The 18,496-nt window shown below is 37.4% G+C and overlaps 1 protein-coding gene across 5 annotated transcripts in view; it reads right to left on the bottom strand.

The window, feature by feature from the left end:
* Window positions 1–1,252: 1,252 nt before the first annotated feature.
* Window positions 1,253–18,496, bottom strand: part of Mme (membrane metallo-endopeptidase) — a 150,556-nt gene continuing 133,312 nt past the window's right edge. For 3 of the 5 annotated variants that reach the window (XM_039101719.2, XM_039101718.2, XM_063281293.1), the window contains 3 exons: window positions 15,026–15,121; window positions 14,627–14,703; window positions 1,253–6,355 (listed from right to left, as the gene is read on the bottom strand). In XM_039101719.2, coding sequence (XP_038957647.1) covers window positions 6,256–6,355; window positions 14,627–14,703; window positions 15,026–15,121 — 273 coding nt within the window. In that variant the 3' untranslated portion in view covers window positions 1,253–6,255. The remainder of the gene's footprint in view (window positions 6,356–14,626; window positions 14,704–15,025; window positions 15,122–18,496) is intronic. The other 2 variants (NM_012608.2, XM_039101720.2) reach the window with 2 other exon arrangements.

Raw genomic sequence — 18,496 nt, 5'->3', positions numbered from 1 at the left:
CCACACACTAGAAAGAAAATCCTCAAGTTTGGTGTTGTCTATATGCCTTTATAGGTCTGTGTATGGTTTTAGTGACTAATAAATGAAAAGGTCAGCTGTTTTCACTTAGGTTTATGGACTAAGAAAACACATCGTAGATTAGTAGCCACTTCAGAGCCTAATGTTTGATCAATAAGAAAATAAAGCTAATGTCAGGCAAGTATGGTGTTAGCAAAATGGTTTTTTTCTTTCCATGATTTATGTTTTTGAAAATGTGAGATAATTGAACAGTTTTTTGATTAAGGTACAAACAATATAGGGTCACATAAGGTAATAAAATTTTAAAGTATATTGCTTTCTATTAACATTTCTTAAATGATCTATGTCTTTAGAACTATCGATGGGAAACCAGGAAAGGGAATAACATTTGAAATGTAAATTAAAAACTATCCAATAAAGTTGTCCAAGTTGAAAAAAAGAATTATTGGGGTTGGGGATTTAGCTCAGCGGTAGAGCACTTGCCTAGCAAGCGCAAGGCCCTGGGTTCAGTCCCCAGCTCCAAAAAAAAGAAAAAGAAAAAAAAAGAAAAAAAGAATTATTGTTCATAAACAATGTCAATTTTGAGTGACTTAATTCATTTCATAGCAGGGAAAAGAATTTTGATGGTATATTTATGTGGATTCTGGGCCTCAGGGTTAACTTGGTTATATCAGTAACAGTGATTTTGAGGAAACAGTTAACTTCTATTTCAGTATACTGTTTGTAAAATGAGGCTACAAGTATTATTCTACAATTTAATCTATTAAAGAGAAACTATATACTTACATCACAATAAATATGGCACTAACTGCCTATCATTCTTCATTAATGATAACTTTTTAAATATCCAGTTTTCAAGGCAAATATACTTATTTTGCTAAGACAAATTAGGATGGCATTTATTTGAAGGCTATACTAAGCTATTGAAGATTTTATGCACAGTATAAATGTTTTGAAGCATTTGAGAAGTTATTTCATATTATCAGTGTAATGGTCATCTGTTTTCCTTTCTTTCTAGAGAGGTGTTTTGGGGAAATGCTCCAGAAGAGACTGAATATCCTAGTTTCTGTAAGGCATTATAGATTTAAGATCACAGTTTCTATCCCTTTTCCCACCTTTCCCATGACCTTTGATAACAGAGGTGTGTTCTAGAACAGGACGGTTGGCTTTTCTTAAGATGTGTTGGGTGTGTGGTGCAGTTAGAAGTCTGTCCTTCCCCAGGCCTGCAGGATGCTGATGGTTCTCCCAGCTTTATTTTGATGTTTCGGAAAAAGCTACATCCTCTACACCTGCCACACACAGGGTGACACAGATCAACAAACTCTCCAGTTTTAGTTAAAGTAGCATGAGTTTGATTTTCACAATTGCAATCAAAGTCTTACAAATCATAAACACAGAGGCAGTTAGTCAGCTTGGTTAGCTTCTGTCCTGCTGTCTCTTCTCTTCTCAACCTCTAACTTTTAGTTTAACCCTGGGGTTAATACCTCATCTACCAGGTAGAGCCTTTGGATCTGGACAATGAATGATTGAGGGCTCTGTGTTGAACTGTCTTGAACCTTTGTCTGAGCTGGCAAGTGCTAAAGTCTGATTTGGGCAAAATGCCAAAGAAGGTGTGCATAAACTGTTCAACTCTGTAGTGTTTTCTTAGGGGATTCCTTCTACAGCATGTGCTTCTTTCTTCTAGAGACATTGGGAACAGTGAAGAGGAAGATCAAATTCCTGTTCTCTGTACTGAACAGCAACTTAAGAAAATGAGACTGTCTCAAGAGAAGAGATTCTTGACCAAAACCTTAATCTGCCTGACACACCAAACTGAAGGGTTTGTTTCCTATTCTGCTTTATGACAGATTTGATTTGTAGCCATTTCCCCCCCTCTTCCCTATTCCCTGCAATCTACATTCCTTTTCATATTCCAAATAGTTATTACAATTTTTGTTTGTTTGTTTTGTTGTTGTTGAAGCAGTATCTCCTTGTAGAGTCCAGGCTTGTCTAAAACACTGTGCATTCCAAGTTGGTTTTAACCTCTCAATAATCCTACTGTCTCTGCCTCCTGAGTCCTGGAATTTCAATTATGAACCACCACATTTATCTACAAATAACATTGTAAAATTACCTTGTAAAGGACAATACTTTCTCATTCCAGGAAGATAATAAATTCAGAAACCCAAATATATAAAAATGAATTTCATATAATACTACCATCAAAGTAATTTTAGTAAACATTCTGATGTTTGTTTTATACAACAATACTTTAACATTAAAGTTGAAATGATAATGAATATTCTACTTGATGTCCCCACATTTTCATTGAACAAATCTAAATACTTTCCCTTCAGATTTTCCTTTATATCTCTCTGGTACCATACTACTCCATGAACATCGCAGTATTACATCCTTTATTCTATGTTTCTGAGGATCCACAACATTCTCAGTATGTGATAGTTCTTCACTAGGTAAAATCATAAGTCAGTTCTTGGATGAATTTGTCTTCCCAGAAAAGGAGAAACAGTCTTAGAATGTATCAGATTAAAGATATTGTCAAGTGTATAAGAGTACAATGAAATGTTAACATGCAGATACCTGTAAAGTTTGATTATTTCCTGGTGGAAAAACCCTGGAGCATAAACATCAAGCGTGAACACAAGACTTTCCAGTCCCTTTGTTTCTCTAAGATGAGAGACCATGATTATTGCTTGCAAGAGCCAATACTTATCTTTCTACCAAATTTCTCCTGCACAACCGATATCCCCCTTTAAAAACAAAATTAAAGCACATTTTGTCTATGAAGTTGGAAATGGCAGGGGTATTTTTCATTGTTTTAGAGAAAATGCAAAGTACAAAGGAATTGACACTAAGAAAATATAATTAGAGAAAAAGTTAGGATGCAATAAACATGCCATTTTAACAACAGTCACACGTGGCTCTCTGTTCACTAAATCACCCGAGTGGCCCAGCTCTTCACATCTGCACATTTGACTTCAGCCTGTCCAATTATAATTGTGCCTCCTGATAACATTCGGTAGCCAAATGAAACACCTAACCAGAAAACTGGTTATCTTTAAAATAAAGTGTTGGTAAAATAGTTCATATTATTTGTTTAAAAAGACTTAGTTTCAAACTATGAAGGAAGTAAAAGACTGCATAGAAAACAATGTCCTATCTTATCTCAATATTTTTTCAAGGCATAAATGGTGTATGTGGGTTTACATGCATATCGGTGAGATTGGAACAGTCAACTAGGCATAGAAACAACATTACGAAGATGTTTGTTATTTTCTATCCTAGAAAATAGGACCCAATTTCAAAAATTCTTAATATACTTCTTTTGACACAGTAGAATCATATTTTCTTTCTAAAATGACAGATGCCTTCTACTCTAAGAGCTCCACCTATTGCTATAGGAATTATGAACACTTTAAAGAAGTTTGCAAATGTTTTTCCTATCATCATGCCTAATAGTAACAGCATCACATCCCCAAGCATGTTAGAATTTTGGTGCTTGTTTCCTGGGTAACAGGTTAAAGGGAAGGCAGCATTGGTATGAACTGCTGGAATCTTATTGTCTTCTTTTTTGGGTAAAAGAGGCAGAAGCCCCAAGGGATATACATGTGCCCAAGGTCACTTTGGCAGTCGTGGCAGAGTAGGACTAGAAAAAGCCCTTAATGTCCTGGGGAGCTTCCTTTTGCTTTCACACTGACAGTGTGTTATGGAAGCAGACTCCTTGCCAACACATATTGTCAGGAGCTTCATCTTCACTGCTGAGCTACAACAGCTCTCAAGCCTTGTTGTCTGTGCTTATAACCCACCTCTCCCCCCCAATCAGAACTTAAACATGGTGAAAGCAAATTTATGTGTAAGATTATATGTCAGTCTTAAGTAATGTGACAAATGGCTGGTAGGAATTAAGAGAGAACATAGGGTTCTGAGTACCAGCTACAACCAATGATGTCTAAATGTCTGAGAAATAGGGAAAAATTGTCATGCTAATTTTATGTGTCCATTAGCACAAAGAATATGTTGTATGCTGTATGTACAGCAGGGCTCTAGGCACCAGAGTTGCTGTTCCTTGGGATTGGAAGCTTGATGCTCTAATGGACTACCAGTGGAGATGCTTGTGGTCATTTAGAGTTTGTACTAGTTACTCTTCACAATTGTCTCTTTGGTTGCTATGACAGGACATGGATCACAATAACCCAGAGAGAGCTGTTTAACTGAAATCTTCTACTGCCACTATTAGTAGTACTCAAGTATATTTAAGTAGATTTCAAAGAAATAGTAATATAAGTATTATCCATGACAATAGTGTTTGTTTTAAAAGGGCAGAAGATAAAGATATTTGTGGCTAGTCTGAAACTGTGTCTTCAATATTTATGATAGTTTTGGATGTTTGGAAAAGTGATTCCACTGATATTTCAAGTAAAGATGAATATATAAGCACAGTTCAAAATGCATAGTTGTATCATTTGTAACAATCCAAACTAGAATAGACAGGAGTTCATGGACTCCTTAAGAGTTCATCAACAATAAAGATGGAGTATTTGTAGTGTAGTCACACAACAGAACCAGAATCTGACAATGATAGATTCACATACAAACCAACCATATAGCTACATCTTACAAAATGTAAGGCAGAGAGAAGTAACATAGGAAAGAATGCATGGTTGAAAGACAAAAAGGGGCCGAGCTAGTGCGTCATGCTGGAGATCTGGATATCCCAGAACTTATATGATGATGGCAGGAAGATACAGTGCTCCATTTCTTATAGGTTTTTGCTAGGGTACTGTCTTCAGAGAATGTCAGTTTGTTAAACTGTAGTTTTTATGCTATATAATTTTATATATTATATTGTAATACTTTTGCAAGTAAGTGGCTTTTTTTTCAAGAGGCATGAAAACTAATAGTTTGGATAGAAATGTTTTCATTTTCAACTTTTGATAAAAATAAGGACTGTGGAAATGAATCTTGTGTAAAGTGTATACTGAATAGTGAAAATCACTAAAGTAAGCAGAGGGACGAGAGAGGCATATGAGCGCCTCAGAAAATTCAGTTAGTGTCTATGAGCTGTAGAATTGAAGAAACAGATCCAGTGGCGGCCTCCCATCTTGATTCAGACATGGACTTTCTAGAGCTAGATGGTGTGCACACAGGCCTAGTAGGGACTCATAACTTCAATTTATTATCAAAATATTTCCATCGGATGACAAACCTGAAGAACAAGGACGCATGGAGTAACACAGATAAGAGTTAGGCCCTTTCTTAGCCACTGAGGCCAGACTTAATCTTCAAAACGCTGTTTGTAAACCAAAACTATTATGCATCTCAAGACAACTGTTCAATGGTAATGCTCACCCCAGAGTTTGTGTTTGAAGATTTTCAGCAATATGATTTACAGGCTTAAAAAGTTTCAAATTTTCATCTGCACATCATGTTACAGATCTTCTTAACTATCTATCTTGGCCATATAATGTCAATATTCAATGATTACCTATAGCAATGGTTTATTTGGTCATGTGTAGTTAATAATTAAATATAGAATGTTTTTTATACATTACTACAAATCCTTTAAAAGACTAAGTCTGAGGGGCAGCGAGAGCAAGAAATTGCTCAAAAATCTGTAGGGGGCTGAAGAGTCTCAACATCACTCAAGTGGGTAAATGGCGGAACCATTTCAGACTCTCTAGTTTAAGCTCTAAGAGTGCTCAAACTAAAATGATGTGGAATGAATGAATAATTTATGCATGGTAAAATGAGTTCCACACTGCAGGAGCCTGAAGGCCACAGTATGCATGGGGGTTCTTTGGGAGAATTTTGAAGGAGCTGAATGTTGCAAACAAAAGTGAGTGCTGAGAGGCAAATCTGTACTTTGGTGCCCAACTGTATTCAGCGTCTTCCTCCTCTTGATCAGAAGTCATAACCTGCTTTAAGTGTTAACACTGTTCTCTACAGACAGCATGAAAGCTGCAGTCTGTGTGAGAACCAGAAGTGAACGGTAATATTACCGTTGGAAGGTAATTATTTACACAGTGAAGTGATTGATTTGCTAGATCGTAGGTTTTCTCCCCTTTCATTCACAGCGGTTTTAATAATCTAATTTCATTTTTGTTAGCTCGTGCTCATCTCTGTGAATTTCCCCCAAGAAGCTGAAGAAACTTCCGGGGCCCACGTTCTCTGAGGGAAGACTTCCTGTTTCTGTGGCTTTGGCGAGTCCTGCCATGGATGCTCCACTTCCTGTGAAGATCACCAAACCCGACATTTCCTTTCTGGATTCATGTATGAGTTCTTGCGGCAATGAAAGGCATCCGCAAACTCAGCAGAGTTCTGCAAAGTCCCAATGATCCTTTGAAACAAACAAAAAAGAGTTACCGTCAGCACTGGGCACTCAGTGTCCATATCACACTGGAAAACAGAGAAGTCTTCATGTCCTTTTTGTTGTGAGCCTGGCCTATAAGTCTGAGGCATCTCTCCAATTCCAGTGCAGAAGCTTTCTATGGATCTCAAATGAGTGAAATCAGAAACCGAAAGAGAAACAGAAACTTATGAGGTAGATCCTTCTCATTAACTCGGTGTTTAAATAGGAGGAAGGTATTAACCATGCAGGAGTTAAGAACACAGACTTTGGAGTCTGTTTGAAGACTTTCTCGTTTTGTTTTTGTTGTTGTTTGGGGTTTTTTTTTGTTTTTATCTGTAAGATGCATCTAATACATTTATCAAAGCTATTGTTACAATGTCACTAGATTGCAAGATAAAAAGGATTCACAATTTAAAGGTATGTTGCAAGTTTGTTTAAGATAAACAGTATTTGAAAGTGTAATTTTTGTGCTCGCTTTGGCAGCACATATACTAAAATTGGAACGATACAGAGAAGAAAGTGTAATTTTTGTGAGAAGAGTTTAGTGAAAAGACACAATCATGACTTTTCATTGTTCCTTGTGAATGCTCAGATAACAATTTAAATAGTGTTTTAATAGTTTGTTTTACCATACTCGTAATGATAAATAATTTTCAAAAGCTATTTAAATGTTTTTATTAAGTATATATAATACTTTTAAATTTTGACTGTTATTTGACAATTTCACATTTGTATGTGTATATATTAGATAATATATTCTATTAATCTCTCTCCATGTTTTGTTATTAGATTTTTGTTGATTTGATTAGTCAAGAACATAGAGAAGTTTTTGCTGTTGTTGTTCCCAAAGGACTCCTTATATGTCAGAAACCAGATTCAGCCTCAGGAACTTAAACAATGCCCATTTTTTTTCAAAACAAAGCCATCCAACCCACTGTCCGAACTAAGTAGCATTTGAAGGAAGAAGCAGATCAATACAACAAGACAGACATAACTCTATCCTATCAGCACTGATTTCCTTTTCCTCCTTCAGAGGCCACACTACACTCTTTTAAAGTCAAGAGGTGAAGCTTAGAGGCAAGTGCTTTTCAGTGATGGAAGAGAAAGAACAAGTGACTATGTAGCTCTCTATATGTGGTAGGCAAGTGCATGTAAACTGTATGTGGTAGGTAAGTGGATAACCACTGTATGTGGTGAGTAAGTGCATGTACATACCTCAGCACTTGTCTCCCCTCCAGACATTCTACATTCAGAAGTCTGACTGATCCTTACAAACTTAAATCAGAATCTATAATTCTCATCCCTAATTCCAGCAACACCTAAAGGGAATCCAAACCATGTAGCGCATTTTCCTTCAAATTCCTCATGTAGCTCAAACTATGCTGGACAAATATAATTTTAATTCCTCATATCAATCATGACTTGCTGCTGTGATGGAGCCCACTACCATGGGAAATCAGTTCTCAGTCAGGACATGGCTAACACCTTCCTGCCTTCAGCATCATCTCCTGGTAGCTGTGTAAGAAAGTTTTGTGTCAGCTTGACACAAGCTATAGTCGTCTAAGGAGGGAACCTTAATCAAGAAAATGCTTCCACAAGACTGGGCTGTGGGCAAGCCTATAGAGCATTTTCTTAACTGATGGAACAAACATGAGAGGGATCAGCCCATTGTGGGTGGTACCACCCCTGGGTTGGTAGTTTTAGCTTCTATACAAAAGCAGACTGAGCAAGCCATGAGAAGCAAGCCAGTAAGCAGCACTTCTCCATGACCTCTGCATTAGCTCCTGTTTCGTAGTTTCTCTCCTGACTTCCTTCAATGAAGAACAGTGATTTGGAAGCATAAGACAAATAAACCTTTCCTCTCTAAGTTGCCTTGGTCATGTTTCATTACACCAATGATAACTCTAACTGTGACAGCAGGGTTCTCTGAATAATATCAAAATTAACCCTTTGGACTTGTCCTATCTTTATTAAAACTGTTATAAAATCACTAGGCTGTCATCTCTATGAGTAAATGGCTGTGGGTAGCCTGCTCTCTGTTGAATGTTCAAAGGCAATTAAGTGACTTATACACACATGCATACTCAGCACACGCGGAATGAATGACACACCCCTTGGTCATGAAACAGAACCACATGTCAAAGGACAATGAAGAATAAACTTCACGGGCATTTGCAGTTTATTAGTGTGGAACAACTAGAAGGGAAAGGCAACATTTCTTTCCTTCTCCCTAAAGGGAAGAAGATCCAAATGGGCTATTTCTAAGCCTGACTTCCCAATGCATCATCCATTAACACAATGGGCTGCTGCTCCACCCCACCTCATGGCCTCCATTCCCTGTCCTTGGGAAAGACAAACATTTGCCCTGTTTGTAGTTTGGGACTGTTAAGGAGAGTCTTAGAGATATATCTTCTTGGTACAGGAGTTTGAGGTTGTTCAATGCTGAAAATTTTATGCCTAGAAATACACTTTGGAAGGAGACAACTGACCTCTATAGGACTTGGATGCAGTTCTGACGTTTATAAGAAGGACACAAGCATTTCTCTACTCTAAGCAAAGGCTATGACAGGACCTATGACAAAATGGCACGCGGATGTTCAAGAATCTGAATATGAAGAGTGGAGGCTCTACCAACATTATACACCCAGATGACAAGGAATTGGAAGCCAACATCAGGCCTGAGTTCAAGGCTACACCCTAATCTTTAGATCCATGTGATGACTTTGGGTTCTTTCATCTAGAAAACAGAATAATACACCGACAAACTGCCAACTTACTTCTAACTTTAGTTAGAAGCTTAGAGCTAACTTAATATGACTATTTTAAAGCAGCTCATACCTTAAATATTAAAACCCAAGCCCATTCTTCCAACTAGCAGATGCATACAAAAGACTGCAGTTTGCAGCTTCAAAGATACCACTCACCACAAGCTATGTTACCACTTAGACTTCCTGTTTCTCGAATTGTGAGAACATTTTGTTATTGTTGTTGTTGTTGTTGCTGCTGTTGTTGTTGTTTGTTGCTATTGATAAGGTAAGAAGAGGACAAAGAGTAGGAAGAGAAAGGGGTTGGGCAATTCAGTTGCATAAATGGAGCCAAAGTCATTGCCTAGGTAAAAAGGACCTTGGAAGATGACAATAGTGCTACATACCCAGAATTCTACCTGCTCAGGAATCTACAATGAGACAGTAAGTTTAAGACTGGCCTGAGTTACACAGCAATATCTCATCTCATATAATAAGAAAACATCTTAGAAGTTAATAGTTTTGATGGTCTTGATTCTTTTGTGGTCTACACTTAATCACTCTTTCAGTGGGGAAGAGATGTCAATCACTTAGGTACTGGGGAGAGAAAGTGATGGTGGCAGAGGCATCCTTACTCAGAGGACGCAGCTCCCTGGTTGATGGTTTGTGTATATGAAAAATGGAAGAACCTTAATGTTTTGTTGCTACTTAAATAGAGCCCCTTTCTCAATGTGTGTTGGAGATACAAGTAGATCATTGAAAAGGTCCAAATTCATGCCTTAATTATACATTTCTTTTTCTCATTCTCTTTTGCTTTCCTCCCTTCCTCCCTCCTTTCCTCTATTTTTTGTTTTCTGAAACAGGGTCTGATGATGTAGATCAGGCTGGCCTCAAACTGGAAGAGACCCACCTGCCTCTGTTGAAATTAAAAGCATGTAACAGCCCAAAGAAAGACTAGTCTGGGGAATAGAGCCCTGGGAGTTAGCAATGTAGATAGAGTCGGCACATGAGCCAGCAGCTCGTCATCTCTGCTGTATTTCCTCTTTTCCTCTCCGAGACTTCCATGTTATTTGATTCTCCATAATCAGGTCAGTAGCACGCCAGGGCTTCTCTTTCTCTCCCAGGTTTGTAATTAATGTTTGATGATATTTATATTTGGATAGGTGATATGAATAATCATTTTGAAGATTGGGTACATTTTGAATACAACAAATCTCTTCCTTAAGAGTGAGGCCATATTTTATTAGTATTGCATACACTATTTACATGACTTTTATGCCACATTAAAACTCTGACTCTTGTTCGTATTTTTATTAACATGAGATAAAAACTTTGTTTCCTTAACTTGACTCATGCAAAACTTTTACTCTACTATGTAAAATAGTCAGTTGTACTAGTATTATTTATGTCCTGTGAAATAATCATTTGTATCAAAAACGTCAAGATCTAAGGAACTGAACATCTACCTATGTGACTGAAGATGGACTTTTAGACCTAAATATATACATTACTCATGCCTAAAAGTTAATACATTTTTTCTTTTCTTTTCTTTTCTTTTGTTTTCTTTTGTTTTGTTTTCTTTTTTGAGACAGATCCCACTATGTAGCTTTAGTGCCCTGGCATACATTTTGTAGACTGACCTGGAATTCACAGAGATCAGCTGATCTCTGCTTCCCAAGTGTTAGGATCAAACACATACACAGACATGGCTAGTAAAAGGATTTTTCAAAGTTATTTAATAATATGTTTTTAATTAGTAGGTCCTCTGACAATCTGTTATTAGTTCTTTTAAATTATTGACTTAGATTCCAAGTTAAATGGTTCCATTCATGAAGCAACTATCCAATCATTACAATTTCCTAAGTATTATGATCCTTTCCTGACAAAATCATGTTGATGAGCATGTATTCCACCACACAGAATAATATGTAGATGAATATACACTGGCAAGACAACTCATCAAAAACCAACCTGATAGTTATAAAATATCCGGAGTTGATAATAATATTTAAGGCATATGAAAAACATTTCAAAAGAACTGTTACCTTGAGCATATGAACTGATAAAAGGAAACTCAGTACCCATAATAGCTACATAAAATATTGGGAAGATTATTCTTTTAAATGTATTGGTATTTCAACTTTGAAATCGTTCTTTTTTTTCATGGTGTAGCAGCTTAAGTATAGGGTCAATACTCTTTCACTATTTGAAAATACTTTTAGATAAACCACCAGGCACCAATTCTGAATAATAACTCAAGGACTATTAGTTTTTAAAATTCTTTTAAAGTATGTTTTACTTTGAATGGTCAGGAGGCAGCCTGTTTCCAAAACTAAATGTAACCTCAACCTTTGCCTAAGAAATCCCTTTACCTTCAAAGAAAATAGTAATTTCCCTGTTAAAAGGCTGCCCTTCCATTTATTCTAAAATATACATACACATCTCTTAGTATGGATGAGGAATAGAGTATTTTTGCTGTCAGAAGCAAAAAATTAAAGATACAAATTATTTTACATGTTTATATGAAAATATTGGAGTATAATGCTGTGGTGGTTTGAATACGTATGGCCTGCATAGATTCAGACGTTTGAATGATTGGCCACAGAAAGTAGAGCTATTGGGACGTGCAGCCTGGTTAGACTAGGTGTGGCATTGTTGGAGGAAGTAAGTCACTGTGGATGCAGGCTTTGAGGTCTTCTATATGCTCAATCTATCACCAGTATGGTACACAGTCTCCTTCTGCTGCCTGCAGACCAGGATGTAGAACTTTTGGTTCCTCCAGCACCGTGTCTGCCTATATGCTGCCATGCTTCCTGCCATGATAATGGATTAAACCTCTGAAAGCATAAGCAGCCCCAATGAAATATTTTCCTTCATAAGAAATGCTATAGTAATGGTGTTTCTTCACAGCAATAAAATCCTAAGACAAACGTAGTCACATGCTTACCTCCCCATGTTACTTAGTCAACACTCATTGGCATTTTAAACTATGCAAACAAAGAAATAAGCAACTTTCAGCATGAAACTATAAGCTGATTTGAAAATGGTGCTATGTCCATAACAAATTTCTTAAAAAGATTTCAAAATCTTTATTTTATCCTCGTGAGTTTTTTTTTCCTCATGTGTGTATATGTGCCATATGCATGCTTGGTGCCAGCAGAAGCCAGACTAGGGAGTTGGCTTGGCTAGAGCTGGAGTCAAATCTGTTTCTGAGCCTCTTCACATGTGTGCTTGGAACCAAACCCATGTTTCTATAAGAATAGTACATACTCTTAATTATGATCCATTTTTCTAGCCCTCAAAGTCCACAATTTCCTGCAGAAAACGTTTTATTCTAGCAAGGTCTCATCTTTAAAATATATAAATAATAATTTTCAAATATGTTTAAGTAACAGGCAATTCTATCCATTAACAGGAATCTTCCAGCAATTCTCTCTGTAACTTAGTCCTATGTCAAGAAATTGAAGTCAGAGATTGAAAAATAGCTAGACCTATGGCTCGGACAAACATGAGACAGAAACAAACAAACAAACAAACAAACAAACAAAAATAAAACAACAAAACACAGCCAAAGGAGAAGTGGAGAGACACTATCACCAGCACAGGAATGGACTACATCATCACCAACACAGAGATGGACTAGACATCATAACCAGAACAGGGATGGACTAGACATCATCACCAGCATAGGGATGGACTGGGCATCATCAACAGCACAGGGATAGACTGGCCTGGATATTTTAGCTGGGAAGATTTCACTAGGTTAAGAGACTAAAGCATAACTAACAATAGTAACAGTGACCTGTCTTCTCAAAACAAAGGGCATTAATTATGGTCCATGATACTGTGTTAAAGCAGACATATTAGAGATGTATTTTAAATCAAGATCTTTTAAATTCAGTGGTCAAGTTAAAGTATCAGGGCTTAAAAGACACAACTTTTGCCTATTAAAAACTAATGTGCAACATCTTATTCTCCAAAGATTGCAGGACATTCTGAACCTTGATCTTAAGACCTGAAGGTAAACAATCTATTTGTGTTCATGGGAATATACGGAGCAAGGAGCTGACAAACTGGTTCACACACATTTATAAACATTCCCCACAATCCCCAGAACTAGATTCCTATATTTTTTAACTTCTGAGAACTTGTGGAAGAGAAGGAGGAGGAGGAGGAGGAAGAGGAGGAGAAGGAGGAGGAAGAGGAAGAGGAGAACAACAATACAACAACAACAACAACAAAATACATCTTTTTAATTTGGCAGTGTTGGGAATCAATCAATTAAACAAACAACAATGAAACACGTTTAAAAGTCTCTTGAATTAAACCACAAAAACTTTCTGCAGTTACACAAAAGCAGTTAGTATGGGTTAAGAGGACCAGCTGTAACTTGCTTTATAAGGAGAGCAAAAATCTGTTGTTGTGTGAAGGAATTTTTAAGGAATTGTCAAGGCAGTGGATGTATGGTGACAGAGTCAGTGATGGCATTAGAGGAAAACAAATGCAGTCACCAAAGTTTAAGATCTTTAAAGATGCTACTTATGACTTTACAATTAAATGTGCTCCTCTCAGTAGCTAGAAAAATTAATGTATTCCCATTCATTTTAGGTTGAGTTAAAAAGTAGGTAATAACTTCTCTTTTGTTCTCAAACTCTGTTTTTCAAAGTACATAATTTTTAGCTTTTAATTTTTTTTTGGTTTTCTTCTTCAAAGATACTATTGATCATCAAGTGTGTGTTAAATGTTACAATACGAGGGAAAGGAATTGTATTAGGATGCCTGCCCTAACAGACATGGGATGTAGAATTCAACATTCTGAGGTTGATTCCTTTCCAATACTCCGATCTCATTCTTACATGTTTGCACTCCTCCACCCGAAACATCATCCCTTAGTAGCCTTGCTGGGCTCTTCTCTGATCTGGTCTGCAGTGTACTCACTCCTGCAGTATTGGGGATAAGGTTATTCAGTGCTAGAGAACTTCCAACTACTAAAAGCTTCTCTTAATGTAGACTATAAATCTGTCTTTGGAGTTTGAAACTCATATTCAGAGCCTCTTAGGAATATATTCTACTAGCTGCATCAGGTTCCATCAGGTAACATCTGTTTTGCAGTACACCTAGTACTCAGCTTAGGACATATGTATTCTGAAGCACAGAACAGCCAGAGCCGTGCTTGTGGAAGCATTATCTGGTGTGGTCTATTCAGTCTTATTTTTGACATATGCTTAGACACAGGCATGCACATGCACACAGAATATATGGACACACACATGTGCACACACGGCACACACATACATTCACATACATACCCACAAATATAAGCATACACACAAAACATATACATCCATGCCATCACACACATCAATGTATGAATACATGCACGCACATGATACATTAACAGCATTCTTAAGTATCATAGAGTAAGAATTAGAGAAAGGCACATTTGAAACATGGAAGTAACAGAATTCACACTGGTGTAGCCTTAACTACTATTCACAACCAGGTATTCACATACCTGAAATTGCCAGGACTGTGTACATCTGTTTTAATGGAATTGACTGCATACTCTGGCCGGTAGGTTCCACACCACACCTTGAAATATGAATACACAAAGAAAAACAACATGCTCAGGTATTACCATGGAGCACTATGGGTAGGTTGGTGGAAAAGGGAAATTAATTTGGAATTTGCATTCAACCATTAACTCTTCAAATAATGCACATTGAAAGGTATCCAGAAACATAATCATTTATAGTGAACATGGTCTGACATTCTTGTTGCAAATAATGCAAGTTAGTCAAATCAAATGTTCCACCCAAATTGATTTAAAAAAAATCAGCATGTGATATCCAGCTTGGATGGAATTACAACTCAAAAGTATTTTCACATTTATTCACCATGAAAGACATACTACCTGGGCAAAGTTCAAGAAGAATAGTTGTTTGTGATTGAGGTCAAGTCCAGGGAGTAATTTTTCTTCACCATTCTTTTTAACATAATTCTGATAGGCCTAGGTAGTAAAAGAAAAGGCTAAAATTTGTAAATTTATACAAAAGCCTATTCCAAAAGGCTATGTTACCAAGTAATTTGCCTTTTATATTAAATGACTCTAATAATACACTTAGATATGGCAACCTGCAACACTTTCATGGATTAAGAAAAAGTCTAGAATATATCTATAAATGGTCAGAAAGAATAAGAGACTGATTAGCAGATGACAAGAGCCTGGCATGTCAGTTTTATGAAAGGATGACTTGAATGCATGATGAGAATCTTACCTTAGTATTGTTCTATGGATAGATGGGTGAGTCCAACCCGTTGGAGGAATGACTTGCCAAGGGAGTCATCTGCAATTGCTCTATTTAGCTTAGTTACAACTCTTAGAAAATTAGGCTCACACCAGATTTAGTCTGAGTGATTCTCGCCAAAAGTTTAAGGGATTCTCTTGAGATTCCTTAGGGCTTTAGTGTCCTATGATCCAAGGTTAAGGATGGGCAGCTACTCTGGTCCTATCAGTATAGGACAAAATAGACAACTTCCAAAGCATCATGTAAAAGGCATTCTGGTCACCTGGATATCAGAGAAGGTTCTGAAACCTTAAAGATTTATATTCACTATTGAGAAATTTAATTTTGCTTTGTTATCAACAATATACAAATGGATTAGTAATAATCTTTCTGAAAGGTTATGTACAATTTCTTTAAAAATTTCAATATAATTAATTAATTAATTTGTGGGCGTGTACATGAGTGTTATGTGAGTATACATGAGTATACTGTGGTACACAGGTAGGGTTGAGAGGACAGCTTGCATGCAGGAACTAATTCCCTCCTTCTACCCAGTGGGTCTAAGGGACTCAACTCAGGTTGTCAGGGTTGGTGGCAGTGCCTTTATGAACTGAGCCACTTGGCTAGCCTTTTCTAATTTCTTATAAAGAAATTCATCAATTATATTAGTAAAAAATGTATTAAGTTCTTTCTCTTCATTAACATAGAACAATGAGCCTTTACTATCTAAAGGTTTTGGTATATATGGAAGGCTTTTCCCATGTAGGAGTTCCCAGTGTAGGAGAGAGGCAAGTGACTACATGCAAAAACTCATGTAGTGTTATAAATATTTGTACGTTGTACTTTCTTTTATTACCGCAATTTTCAGCTTCCTTAAAGAGAGCAGGATACCAGAATCATCAAAATTGTTAATTACTGACACCACTTCAAGTCGACACAGAGTGACAGGGGACTGCTGCAGAATCAACAAAGTGTTGGGCTAACATTTGATAGGATGATTTGCATAATACTGAAAACAGCACACCATATACCATGCCAGAGAGATGGTTATAACAAAGGCAAGTTCTTTAGCAGGTTTATATTACTTTCCCAAGAGCATTATGGCATAGTGAAGGGAGAGGAAAGTCAGTCAAAGGCTGGGCGCACTGAGTTGAAAAGAAATAGACTGTATGGGGCAACACTGGTCAGAGTACTAAAGGAGGAAAATTTCTGAAAGAAAATTCCAAGATCAGAGCAGGTTGCCTTTGAATAGGCAGCTTTGTGTTAATCCGGAGATCACACCAAGGAGAATACAGATAACAATGCATGGGGCACAGGAGGCTAAGGATAGGGACACTCAATATCCACAGGTTAAGACTTAACCTCAGTAGCGGGAATTAATTAGCTCTAAACTAAGCATTATCTTATATCTTAGTTGCAACTAACAAGTTGTACAAACAAGTCCAAAAAGGAGCAAACCATTTCTAGCGAATCTAGCTATATCTAGAAAAATACTCAAGAATACTTATATGAAATTAAAAATTAATCCAGCACCCAGAGAGGTAAAAGGCATGCTATTTGCCACCTAGTGAGAAACAGAAGCATTAATTACCCAACATTCAAGGTAGTAGCAATGCACCAGCTAGAATTTTTGTCTGACTTCATCTTCTAGGCCTCAAACTTTGAAGAGGCTGTGTTATAGGCACACTGTTGGCTCCATCAATCACCTCTCTGTTCTGTTGTGATTCTTCTACTTTCCTGACATGATCGCCCATTACTCTCAGCAATGCAGTGATGAATGACCAGAGAATCCTATGAGCCCACAACCACTCTACCCAGCTGCGAAAACCTCGTTCTTTCTCGCAGACCCCTTACCCTTTATGTCACCTCAAGTAGACTGCTCATTCTCTCACACATGAGCTGGCTCAGGGTCAAGAGCCACACTTGAATTCATCTTCATTCCTCTTTGTTGCTGCTAAAAGCCCCATCCCTCCACCCTTTTGAGGAATTCCCTACTTTCTCTTCCACACTGGCATTCACTGGATCAACTTCTCATTCGTACTCACATTCTCGATTACCGACATCCTTTATGGAAGCTGTGTTGCTACATCCTTAGCACCTAAAATGGTGCTACAGACAAAGCAGGGTTCTTAAAAGCACTTGGGTGGAAAGGCTGTGAGAGTCAGACCCCTACTGTAAAGTAGTGCCCTCTGGATATTACAGGGAAGCTGCCTTCATGAAACCTAAATAAGATGGTTGTCTAAACGAGGCCTGCATAATGACAGTGCCAGCCAACATAAGGATGAGTCCTTTGATGAGTGCTATCCAATCCCCAATGGTCAATCCCAACACATGCACATGCAAGCAGCACTACAGGGATTCAGTAGGTTTTGCATGTATTTGTGCACATGTGAACACAAGCATGTGTGTGCTCATACACACACACATGCACACACATACATACATATATAAGATAGTAGTAAAGAAGAGGAAGTCATGAATTTGAGAGAGAGAGAGAGAGAGAGAGAGAGAGAGAGAGAGAGAGAGAGAGACTTGGGGACACAGGAAGAGTTGAGGGGAAAGGAAGATGTGAAATGATGTAAATACAATACTCACCCATAAAATTCATAAAATAAGCAAAAAAGTACTTGTACGCAACTTTAAATGGAAGGCTAACTGTGAATCTAATGAATATTCCAACAACAATATAATAACTCTTGAAAATAATAGTTGGGCCAGCTACATGGCCGTAACTGGAGCCACTTCACAATCGGGTCCTTAACTGTTTCTCAGTGAGCAGACTGTGTCTTAATGTTATGTCTGCAGTTTATGCAGATTATCACCTTCACAGGCTGCCTGACCTGCTGGGAAGTTGAGGGTCCCACTTATTCTGATAAATGACCCTAGAATAATCACTTGCATGGACATCTTTACTAAGAAACTTACTGCAGGTTCACTCCGAAGAAATATTTTGTGTCCTCTCCAGGTTTCTATATCTTCTTGTGTCTATTGTAATTCTCAGTGCTAACTTTTTCTCTTGATTCCTATTTCAAGCCTTCATTTTCTGCCTATACATGTCTTTTATAAAAAGCTTTAAGGAAGTGGGTAAATCTGATAAA

This window comes from Rattus norvegicus, chromosome 2, assembly GCF_036323735.1.
Source record: "Rattus norvegicus strain BN/NHsdMcwi chromosome 2, GRCr8, whole genome shotgun sequence".
Taxonomy (NCBI): Eukaryota; Metazoa; Chordata; class Mammalia; order Rodentia; family Muridae; genus Rattus; species Rattus norvegicus.
Note: the sequence above shows the minus strand (reverse complement) of the source record. Positions and strands in the feature narration are given on the sequence as shown.